Source organism: Meles meles, chromosome 20 (assembly GCF_922984935.1).
Source record: "Meles meles chromosome 20, mMelMel3.1 paternal haplotype, whole genome shotgun sequence".
Lineage (NCBI taxonomy): Eukaryota > Metazoa > Chordata > Mammalia > Carnivora > Mustelidae > Meles > Meles meles.
The window spans coordinates 55,816,547-55,828,814 of record NC_060085.1 but is presented as its reverse complement, the minus strand read 5'-3'; the positions used below and the strand labels follow the sequence as shown (position 1 = coordinate 55,828,814).

General features: G+C 41.9%; 1 protein-coding gene across 3 annotated transcripts in view; it reads right to left on the bottom strand.

Annotated features, from left to right (window-relative positions):
• The window catches only part of RBSN (rabenosyn, RAB effector), a 29,385-nt gene extending 19,175 nt beyond the window's left edge, over nucleotides 1–10,210 (bottom strand). The window contains exons 1-3 of one of the 3 annotated variants that reach the window (XM_045991489.1): nucleotides 10,086–10,210; nucleotides 7,368–7,688; nucleotides 2,774–2,914 (exon numbers count right to left, since the gene is read on the bottom strand). In XM_045991489.1, the coding sequence (XP_045847445.1) occupies nucleotides 2,774–2,914; nucleotides 7,368–7,515 (289 nt within the window). In that variant the 5' untranslated portion in view covers nucleotides 7,516–7,688; nucleotides 10,086–10,210. Of the gene's footprint in view, nucleotides 1–2,773; nucleotides 2,915–4,022; nucleotides 4,044–7,367; nucleotides 7,689–10,085 lie in introns of those variants that run through there. The other 2 variants (XM_045991490.1, XM_045991491.1) reach the window with 2 other exon arrangements.
• Nucleotides 10,211–12,268: the final 2,058 nt, after the last annotated feature.

Here is a 12,268-nt window from a genome sequence, read left to right as displayed (position 1 = left end):
TTTCAAATTGACTTTCATATGTAACTCATTACTATATGTCTACTAGCACATGCTTCATTAATTTCAGGTGTACAACATACTCATTTGAAAATTTTTTGTCAATTTGTTGTTAATTTTAAGTAACTCTACACCCAAAAAAGTGCTCGAACTCACAATCCTGAGATCACAAGTCACACACTCAAATGACTGAATGAGGCAGGAGTGCTGATTTGAAAATTTCTTAAATTTTTATTTAATTTTACTATTTTTCTTACTAAAGTATAATTAACAATGTTACATTATACTGTATTATTTTTATTTTTTCTTTTAAGATTTATTTATTTATTTGAGAGAAAGAGAGCACAGAAGAGAAGGGAGAGGAAGCAGCAGACTCCCCGCTGAGCAGAGAGCCCAATGCAGGGCTCGATCCCAGGACCCCAAGATCATGACCTAAGCCAATCACGACCTGAATCAAAGGCAGATGTTTAACCAACGAACCCACCCAGGCACCCCATATACAGTGGTTTGTTTTTGGTTTTTTTAAGATTTTATTTATTTGTCAAAGAGGGGACTCAATGAGGGGCTCAATCCTAGGACCCTGCCATCATGACAAGAGCTGAAGGCAGACACTTACCAACTGAGCCACCCAGGCATCCCTATAGTGTTATTTTTTTTTAATTTTATTTATTTATTTGACAGAGAGAGAGATCACAAGTAGGCAGAGAGCCAGGCAGATAGAGAGGGGGAAGAGGCTCCCTGCTGAGTGGAGAGCCTAGTGTCGGGCTCGATCCCAGGACCCTGAGATCATGATCTGAGCTGAAGGCAGAGGCTTATCCCACTGAGCCACCCAGGTGACCCCCTATAGTGTTATTTTTAAAGCCATTTTCTCCTGTTATGATGAAAATGTTTCCACTCTCCAATATGGTAGCCACTAGCCACAGGTATAGATTGAACACTTGAAATATGGCTAGTGTATGATTGAAGAAATTACTTTTAATTTTATTTAATTTTAATTTATTTAAATTTAAATAGCCACAAATAGTTAGTACCTATCTTTTTTATTTTTTAAGATTTTATTTATTTATTTGACAGACAGAGATCACAAGTAGGCAGAGGGGGCAGGGAGCAGGTTCCCTGCTGAGCAGAGAGCCCAATGCAGGGCTCAATCCCAGGATCCTGGGATCATGACCTGACCCGAAAGCAGAGGCTTAACCCACTGAGCCACCCAGGTGCCCTAGTTGGTGCCTATCTTATCAGATAGTGCAGTTCTAAGATTTTTCTCATCCAAAAAGACATATTCCATTGTGGCCCTATAAGAAGAATCTGGTAGCTGACTCTACGTAAATATCAATTCTCCTTAGAGCCTGTTTCCTCATCTGTAAATGGGAACGGGCATCATGACCCATTCCATCTCATGAAGCTTTTGTGAAAGATGCAAAAGATAATGAATATGAAAGTATAATAAAGCCTTAGGAGGAAAACATTATTTATCCATTGCATGGACAGAAAATAAAATTAAGTTTTGTTATCATACAACAGTTAAAGGACATGTAAAATTAGCTAGCTCAACTTCATGTGGCATTTTTGGTAATAGCTCTATTGAGATATTATTCACAGACATATAATCTACCACTTAAACCATACAAATTTCATGATTTTTAGCATATTCAGAGTTGTACAACCATCATCAAAGTAAATCTTAGAATATTTTCATTAGCCCCACAAAGATGATTTAAAAAAAAAAGATTTTATTTATTTATTTGAGAGAAAGAGAAAGGGAAAGCACAGAGGGAAAGTGAGAGGGAGAAGCAGACTCCCTGCTGAGCAGAGAGCCCAATGTGGGGCTCTATCCCAGGACCCTGAAATCATGACCTGAGCCTAAGGCAGATGCTTGACTGACTGTGCCATCCAGGCGCCCCATGATGATTATTTTGAAGGTCAGCAATGGTATCATAATAATGTTTTTCAGAAAATTCTGTTGCATGAATAAATCGGTGAGTGCCTCCTGCTAGGCAGATAATATCCCATGTGAGAAGAGACAGCCTAGTCAATGGAGTCTCTGCCTGGCCTGATGTCAAACACCTAGATTCCCATCTCAGTTCTGTAGTTTCTTAGCGGTTTGACTCAGGGCAGGTCCCCATCCAGTGCCGCGAGGATTAAATGCGTTATCCATGTAGAGCAGTAAATGCACTGCCTTACACAAAGCAGATGCTTAGCTCATTCTGATCCATTTTTGCCCCCTTCTGGGACATAAGGTCCATGAGAAACTTAGACCATTCTGGTTACTGATGCCTAAGCTGACTTTTTTTAAAGATTTATTTATTTTAGAGTGACAGAATGAGCATGTGATTGGGGGGAGGGGCAGAGGGAGAGGATCTTCAAGCAAACTCCCACTTAGTGCAGAGCCTGGACAAAGGGCTCAATTGCATGACCTCTGTGTGAGATCATGACCTGAGCCGAAACCAAGAGTCGGAAACTTAACTGACTAAGCCATCCAGGCACCCTGACCCCACTTTTTTTTTTTTCTCAGCTAACTCTTAAAACATCACCAAGAACTAGGACACCTGGGTGGCTCAGTCGGTTAAGCATCTGCCTTCGGCTCAGGTCATAACCAAGTCCCCTATCAGGCTCCTGCTCTGCAGGGAGTCTACTCTCCCTCTGCTTACCACTCCCTCTGCTCGTGCTTTCTCTCTCTCTCTCTCTCTGACAAATAAATAAATCTTTTAAAAAAATGTATCACTGAGAACATATAGATGCGCAAACATTTGCTGAATGAATGAAAAGAACTTCTTACCTAATTCCTGGGGTTCCCACATGTAAGGGTCAACCCCTCCATAACTGAAAGATTCATATCCTTGTGTCCCTGATTCTGCTCGGTCATCTCCTTCTCGTTTCAACAGCCTGTTCTTGGCTTTCTTAGCCTTCTGGACAAGACCTTGAAAAATGAAACAAACACCATAAATGAATCCATAAACACCTAGTAAAAAGTCAGGAAATCTCAAAATACAAGAGCTGATGAAATGACTATATTTTATTTAAAAATTCTGGATCCCAAATAAATTGCAATAATGAGGCCACAGTAAAACAAATACCACAGAGCATTCATTTACAAGTCAGTATTAGCAGTAAGTTGGTTTATGTAGCCAATATACAGCTAAATTATTATTCATTGCCAAATTTAAGAGCCCAATTAAAGCATAAAATCAAATTCAACGAGGAGACCAAGGCAATGGAAATTTTTTTTTCTAGATCTTAACTGTGGAGGTGGTTACATGGGTATATACATTTTCCAAAACTCACTGAATTGTACACATAAAAACTTATGTGTAAACAATATCTTACTTAAAGTTTTTTAAAAAAAAATTAAATTCTACAGTATTAATTTATTTATCCTACGGACTCACGAGTAAACACTTTGTTTACTGACAGGATGGGATTCAACCAAACCAACATCCCTGGGCTAGTGTTTCCCATAATGCTTAGCTGTACATAGAGTTCTTCTTCCCCTCCTCTTTATTGAATGCATATGTGAGGATACTGACAAAAACCTTCAAAAAACAGTTATAACACCTTCAACATAACACAAAGGGAACCAGACTTGATAAGAAGAGAAAATGAATGCTTCCTGAATTGATTCTTTGCATGTGCTGGGCACAAAACAAAGTGCTTTCAAAAACTCAGGCAAGGGGCGCCTGAGTGGCTCAGTGGATTAAGCCGCTGCCTTCGGCTCAGGTCATGATCCCAGGGTCCTGGGATCAAGCCCCACATCGGGCTCTCTGCTCAGCAGGGAGCCTGCTTCCCTTCCTCTCTCTGCCTGCCTCTCTGCCTACTCGTGATCTCTGTCTGTCAAATAAATAAATAAAATCTTTAAAAAAAAAAAAAAAAACAAAAAAAAACAAAAACTCAGGCAAATGTGTGCTCACACTAGGAGGCAGGTGGTATCCCTACTTATAAATGAGGACATGACATAAAGAGGGGGGAAACTTGCTGCACCCCAGATCACAGAGCTTATAAGGCAACAGGGCTACAAGTGGAAACCTCACCTGTTTAAAATGAGAACCCCAGCTCTTCCCAGCCAGCGTAATTGAAAACTATGCCTCCGCAGAACAGGGCTTTTGCCACCTGTGCTGAGGTGAAAGGACCTGCTGCTTGTTAAAAAGGAACAGCAGTCAACTTGTGGGGGAAATATTTCTTGATTCTATGTTGCTCTCATTGAGGTTCTTAAATCTTGGGTAATAATCCCTTTCTGTCCCTAGAATCTAGTAGAAAATATCAGATTTATTTTACTTATTTTTTTAAGGATTTTATTTATTTGACAGAGAGAGCACAAGGAGGGGGAGGAACAGAGGAAGAGGGAGAAGCAGGCTCCTCGCTGAGCAGAGAGCCCAATGTGGGGCTCAATCCCTGGAGCCTGGGATCATGACCTGACCCACAGACAGACACTAAACCAACTAAGCCACCCAGGTGGCTTAATATCAGATTTAAATATCAGATTTAAAACAAAATACAATTCATTCAGATTTAATAGATCAATACTTCATGGAGTTCCCACAATTTTGAAGTGCTCTGTCACCTGAATAACATTAAAGAACACTACCATAGCTTTTCAAAACCTAGGGAATGCAGATATGGAGGGGCTGGCAGGCAGAGGGGAAACTGCTAAGCTTACAGATAATGTCTTTGTTAGACAGTCAAGCTAACGGCTACTCTGAGATGCCTTTCTCCCACTGGAAAAAATAACATCCACCAGAACTAAAGGACACCATCTAAAATGCATTCAAGTTAACTCTCTTAACAACATGGGAGAGAAAACTGCCTGATGTACACAAAGGGTTAGCAAACAAGAAACTGGAGTTGGCATTCACTAATTCATTTTTGCAAACAAGACTAAACTGTGTTGGGTTAAACAGGCAGTCCATGCCATTTAACACTTTACGAGGACACAAGAACACTCTGGCAACCTTCCCAGGAGTAGCACTTCAAGAGGGGCCAATTAAGAACAATCCCATATGTTTTTAAAACCACAAAGCAGAAAAAAATAAATAACAACATCAATAAAACACAAAGCAAAAGCCAATTTTCAACCACCCTTTCTGATACTTACTGTGCAAATGCTAAACTGAAGCCAAACCAGGGCTGCGGCCCAAACTCACTGACCACCTTCTACTAATGACAAATTTATACTTTCGTTCTTAAACTGCCTCCAAAACCTGATACCAAAAAAAACCAACAACAACAACAACAAAAAACCTGATACCAAGGTTTGCTCTTTTGGCTTCAACATTTCACTTGACAAAATCAGCAATGTCATAAAATTTCTAAAAACCAAAAGACAAATAAAGACATGACCTGCTTTTTAAAGGACTTTTCAAAAATCTTTGATGTCAATCTTTAATGGTATTTTTTTTTTAATATTTTATTAATTTGACAGAGAGAAATCACAACTAGGCAGAGAGGCAGGCAGAGAGAGAGGAGGAAACAGGCTCCCTGCGGAGCAGAGAGCCCAATGTGTGGCTTGATCCCAGGACCCTGGGACCATGACCTGAGCCAAAGGCAGAGGCCTTAACCCACTGAGCCACCCAGGCGCCCCTGATGTCAATCTTTAAAACTTTCCTGATTCTGAAACAAAGAAAACTCCCACACAAGCAAGACTTCCTTCCTGACTAGACAAATGATCATTAGACCAAAGGAATGCTTAACTCAATATCTTAGTTCTTGTGAGGCAGAGTGGGGGAAAAACAGAGGGGAAAACACAAGAAAATCCTTTTAAGTTTTTTTCACAACTCATAAAATTTATACTCTATTATTCTTTAAGTGGATTCCCACAGCTATTATTCCCTAAGTTACCTTAAACATTTTTCCTCTAATAAACAGGGAACCACAGGAAGTTGAAGACACGGTCTAACCTGTTGTACCCACTTGCATCAAAGTCTTAGTGACATTACAGTATATGACTCGGTTCAGCTCACACTCAGGCTGGACGAGATTAAAAAATCACAGAGGTCCTTCAGCTGTCCAAAGAAACCTAGATCATCAGTTTGTTCGCATTCTAGCTGTAGAACAAACTGTGATTGGAACACAGGGTCTGGTATCATCAGTGATGACAAGTGGAAAGCGCAGCACTAGACTCAGAGGTGACAGAAGACCTGGGGTCAAGGCCTAGCTCTGCCAATTTCTATGTGACCTTGGAGAAGTCACTCAACATTTCTGAGCTTCACTTTTTCTCTGCAGAATGAAACCAACCACCTTCTTGCAGAGTTTCTGTAAGAATCAAAAGAAATAATATTTATGAAAAAACTCTGAAAACTATAAAATGCAAAACATTTTGGGAGGGGGGGCCTTCTAATAGTTTGGGCTCTCTCCTCCAGCCTCTACAGACAGAAGCCAGCTCATTTACCACAGCCCTCAGGATTTTGAAAATATTTGACTTTGTCATGTTTCTGGACAGAGGTCATAAATATTAATGGTTTCAACAATTTTTTCTGAACTGAAAAGTGAGACATGGAGTGGGACTATTTGATTACAGGGGGCATGTGACTCACATGTGTGGAGGCCAAATTCCACTTAGAAATACAGGAGCCTCCCTTCCTCTCTCACCCAACACAGAATTGTGAATACACATCCAGACCTTTTTAATCTCACTGCCTGCAGAAATGCTGCCAGCTGGGAGAAGTAGTGAAAATGAGTTCCAGAGAAGTGGCATCATATTTAAGAGTTAGAATCTGAAGTTTCAGAAATGACCACTATGTATGTTAAAATTGCTTTGAAAAAATCATTCTGCTTCTCCCTATGACCTGAGGCCTGGGAAGCTCAAAAACCAAGTTTAACTTTTTGGATTATTTCTCCTTGCTTTTCAACTATGACCTTCTTTTTTCTGGGCTGCAGAGGACAACGTATAGTGAAGAAGGAAGAATGGCAGAAGGCTTGAATTTGTGACAGGGAAATGGGTGTATAATGTGCCTCCACTTTCAGAGCAAAGGAAAGGATTCTTCAAATTCTTAGAGGCTGGCAATTAGATAATTCAGTGTAGCAAGAGACAGCAAAGCATAAGAATTACATTTACTAGGTTCAAAGTCAGACCCTGCCTCACTGTGTGACTTCAGGCAACTAACCTAATTTCTCTGTGACTAGTACCCTCATGAGTAAAGTATGTCTCACAGTCCAACAGTTATTGCGAGAATTAAATGAAGTTCATTCATAGGAAGGCTTTGAACAATGCCTGGCACATGGTAAACATAAGATACATGTTCATATATGTTCGCTGTTATTATTATCAATTTCCTATTGTTTATTATGTTCTGGTGGCATCATGGAAGTTAATGAAACCATCCCATGAGTTAACGCTCCCACTGACAGAATAGGATAAGCAAAAAGTTCTTGCCTCTTACTTTTAATTTGCCCTTTGACATCACGGTCTTCCCCAGAGTGCTCTTCCTCATAATGAGACTGAAGCTGATAGAAAGACTGCAGGTTCTTCAGGCATAAAGGGCAAAGGAAGCCCTCCCTCACTTCTCCAGGGTCATCCAGAGAAGCCATAGCGGTGTCCCTTTCAACCCCTGCAAGGCAGAGGCCTCATGCCAAGAGTCAGCTTGATTCCTCCACAAGGGACCAGGGCTCTCACAGCATTAGCTTAACCAAGCAGCACACAGATGATGGGGAAGTGGTATCATGGCCCTGGATGAGATTTCCTCTGTGGAGTAGGAGAAGCTCTGGACAGGAAAGAAGAAGGGGAGAAGAAAGGAAAAAAAAAAAAAAAGCCAATTCAAGCAAATTAGCAGCAATTGAGAATTTTCTTTGTTCTTTTCACAGTTCAACAAGATTACTTAATGTTTGTTCACTACAAGTTTGAAAACACAAAACTGCTTTGTCAAATCCTTACACCAAAACACAAAACCTTTAAATATTTGAGAACATCACTGGACAATGGCAACTCAATGAAGTACAGAGCACAGATTCCTGAAGATAAGAAAATTGAACTTAAAAGCAAACAGTTCTCTAACATTCACTCCAACTGGTCCAACTTCATAAGTTGTATGCTATTTTAGCCACTAGGGAAATGTCTGAAGTATTACAAATACACAGAATGTTTTCACTCTTCACCTTGGTCATCTATTCAACCACATATACTGAGCTCTTACACCTATGTCAAAAATGCAAATAGAAAAGAAATAGTGTCTGACTTAAAAAACAAACAAAAGTAAAACCAAAACCAAACCAAACAAAAATCCCAACCTTAGCCTAAAGAGGAGCATTAGAAACCCAGTGGTAAAGGGGCACCTGGGTGGCTCAGTGGGTTAAAGCCTCTGCCTTCGGCTCAGGTCATGATCCCAGGGTCTTGGGATCGAGCCCCGCATTGGGCTCTGCTCGGCGGGGAGCCTGCTTCCTCCTTTCTCTCTGTCTGCCTCTCTGCCTACTTGTGATCTCTCTCTCTCTGCTGAATTAATAAATTTAAAAAATCTTTAAAAAAATTAAAAAAAGAAAAAAAGAAACCCAGTGGTAAAAAGAAAAATCTACTTTGTGTTTTATATTTGTAGAGTACTTTCTCTACAATGGATTTACTGGATTTTATAAGCCAATAAATGACAGTTGGACAACAAGCCTAATGTTTCCACTGCTTCAAAAACAAAAGGATTTGGTGCTTAAACAATTCAGGGCTTAATAAGTTACATTTTTACTTTTACTGGGCCATGGCAAAGTCACTTCCAATGTCACCACAGAAAAACTCCCAGTCATAGGGAGAATCTAGACAAAACCATTCCACAAAAGCAGAGAAATTTCTCCCCAAGATCCTGAGGTCACAAACTACAGGAGAGAGTAAGAGGAAATAAATGACCCTCAGCTTTGGATGGAGCTGATTAGAGGCCTGTGAAGAGGGACTGCCTGGTCCTCAAAGCTGAAGGGCAGCTGTGACCCAGAAAATGAACAAATGAAATACCAGGATCCTGTTTGGTTTTTTTTCCTCTAAGAAACTACATACACACAGATCTCAGTCCCTTTTCCAGTCACTGAAATAGTGGCTTCGGTTCCCACCCCAGCCAGTGGTTCCTCAGATGCCCTGACTCTGAAAGCCCCCTTCCTTCCCATGCATTCACCGTAACAACCACAGATCAAACACAAACACACACACACACACACACACACACCCTTCACATCTCAACCCAACCTTACTTCCTCAAGGAAACGCCTCTTACTTGAGGCATTCTACCTTGGGACAGCTCCTGCACTTCCTTCAGGGCACTTACATCAATTTATAATCACAAATACATAAAATAACTAAGTATATAAGACTCTAAGCTCTGTAAGGGAAGAGACTATGTGCGTTTTCCCCACTACCTTATCCCCAGGGTCTAGCACAGTCCCTGGCACCTACCACGAAGAAAGGCAATGAAGTCTCAAGAATGAATGAATGCGTCACCGAACTCTAAAATCACATAACAAAACACAACACAAACCAAAGAAATGTACTACAAACCACCAGGCCAGACCCCATAACCATAACGTATGCAAGCCCCTCACTTCTTACACCACGTAAAAAAATAAACATAAAATCTACATAACCTGAAATTATACACCCAGCATGAATGCTACCCGGCTTCTTGCCGCATACACTACACAGCCCACAATCGCACTCCTGACCCACTCGACCGCACACAACACCCGCCACATGATTCAATACCATTATGCACACGTCGCATAACCACACACAACATAAAAGACTCGACCCCACAGAGCAGGCATGACAACTTCACCCATCGCACAGACGCCACACCAAACGCTACAAACAACTCCACACAAACCGGGACCCGAACGTCTCAACCTCACACAACCAGGGAACCAAACACAAGCAATAGGGAGACAAACCGCCCACCTACCCTCAGCCTCAGAACCAAGCACAACTATGCACGCCCCGCCTAACCACACAACCAAACAGAGCCCAATCGTCGCAGGCACAAAACGGCGAAACTCGCGGCCCAAAAGCCACATATCCCACCAAGCACGTCACACCCACCACAACCACACACATCCTACACCCGCACAGCCCGCCGGTCTCTGTTCCTCAGGGGAGCCGCGCTCTCGCCCCTCAGGCCCTGCCCGGCCCTCTGTACCCGGCCGCGCTCCCACTGGCACGTAGGCCTGTCGGGTCCTGCGGCCCGGACTCTGGGCCTTTGCGGTCCCTCACTCAGCACCGTCCGCCATCTCCATCTACCGCTCGACGCTCGGCAGGCGCGCCTGCGCGGCACCGAAACCGGAAGACAGGCGGACAGATGCCGGTCGAGCGCCGAATCTCCGAGGGAGCGTTGGGGCCGAGGTGGATTCCAACAGTGCACGGCGGCCGGGGCTTCTGCGCAGGCGCTGTAAGAACCGACGTGATGGGACTCGGTAATTTTGCAAGATGTTCCCATCCCAGCTGCTTTCGATCTACGCGTAAAGTCAGCCCCTTGCTCTCCACCCCGTTGTAGGTATGCGAAAACTAGAGCCTGAGATTCTTTAGCTTTTGGCCAACGTGTGCGATGGGTGAGGGGGCGGAGGTGGGGGGGATGTTCAACACTTCCCGACTCCCAACTGCGATTCTGAATGAATTGGGGGTCAGTTAAAGTGAGCTAGAGATAAAAGGAATATTCAGGAGACTTTGAGGATGTGTAAAGAGCCAGAATAGTACCACATTAGACTGGGGACATGGACGGAAGGTATAGAGGGTATAGAGCTTGGTCAAATCTGTGGGAAACCTGTGGCACTTTCAAATGCAATTCAAAACCACTATGAGCTATCTATCACCTGACACCTGTTTGAATAGCTCTTATTGAAAACACAAGAAAAGACTCGTTGAGGATATAGAGAAAAGTGAACCCTTGTGCACTGTGGGTAGGAAAGTAAATTGATGTAGCCACTCTGAAAAAGAGTATGGCCTCGAAAAATTAAAAATAGAACTAACCTCCCATCCAGCAATTTCCACTTAGGGATATTTCGCCAAATAAAGTGAAAACACTAAGTTAAAAAGGTAAATGCACCATCATCACCATTCCCATCATGTTCTTTGCAGTATTATTTACAATAGCCAAGATATGGAAACATCCTAAGTGTCCATCGATGGATGAATAAAGGATTTGTGGGATATTAGTCAGCCATTTAAAAAAATAATTAAAAAATAATTTTAAAAAAAGAATAAAAGTTTGCCATTTGCAAAAACATGGATAGACCTTGAAGGCATTATGCTAAGTCAGAGAAAGACAAATACCATATGACCTCATTTGTATGTAGAATCTAAACAGGCAAAACCAAAACCAACCTCATAGATAAAGAGAACAAATTGGTGGTTGCCAGAAATGTGTGGGGAGGGAAGGGGTTGAAATGGGTGAAGGGAGTTGAAAGGTACAAACTTCCAGTCATAAAATAAATGATGGTGACTATAGCTAACAATATTGTATTGCATATCTGAAAGTTGCTAAAAAGAGTAGATCTTAACACTTCTCATCACAAGAAAAAATATTTTATGACTATATAAGGGGACATTTGTTAAATAGACTTACTGTTATGATCATTTTATAATATATGCAAACTCAAATCATTTTGTTGGACATGAAATGTATGTAATATATAATGTATACATAATGACATATATGTCAGTTATACCTCAATTAAAAAAAAATACAGGATGATCCCTCAGCACCTACTCTGTGCCCTGCACTGTGCTGGTTAACACAGGATATATAGGCACAAAACTTCATCCCAGTCCTGGGAAGCAATTTGCTTTGTGCCCTGCACAACGGCTGGCATCCAGCAATGTCCTGGGCTGCAGAAGAAAAGCTGCAGAACATGATAGGAGGATCCTGAGTTTTGGGGTCAGAAGGTGACCTCACTTCATGTTGCAGGAGTGTTACTTGACTCCTTTGCCTCCTGGTAGCGCCATCTGTAAAATGGGATGAAAAATAATAGTTTTCCTGGGCGCCTGAGTGGCTCAGTCAGTTAGGCATCTGCCTTCAGATCAAGTCCTGTATCTGGCTCCCTGTTCCATGGGGAAACTGCTTCTCCCTTGCCCTCTGCCTGCCGCTCCCCCTGCTTGTGCTCTCTCTCTCTCTGTCAAATAAACAAAATATTTTTTAAAAAGAAAATAATAGTTTCCACTTCATAGGGTTATGAATACTGAGTGAGATATATGTATGTGGCAGTGAGTGAGTGTGTGTGTGTGTGTGTGTGTGTGTGTGTGTGTGTACACCTTTACCACTAGCTCTGATTCTGGACAAGAGCACTGATTCTGCCTTGCTCTTGTCCAGAGTCAGAGCTAGTGTCA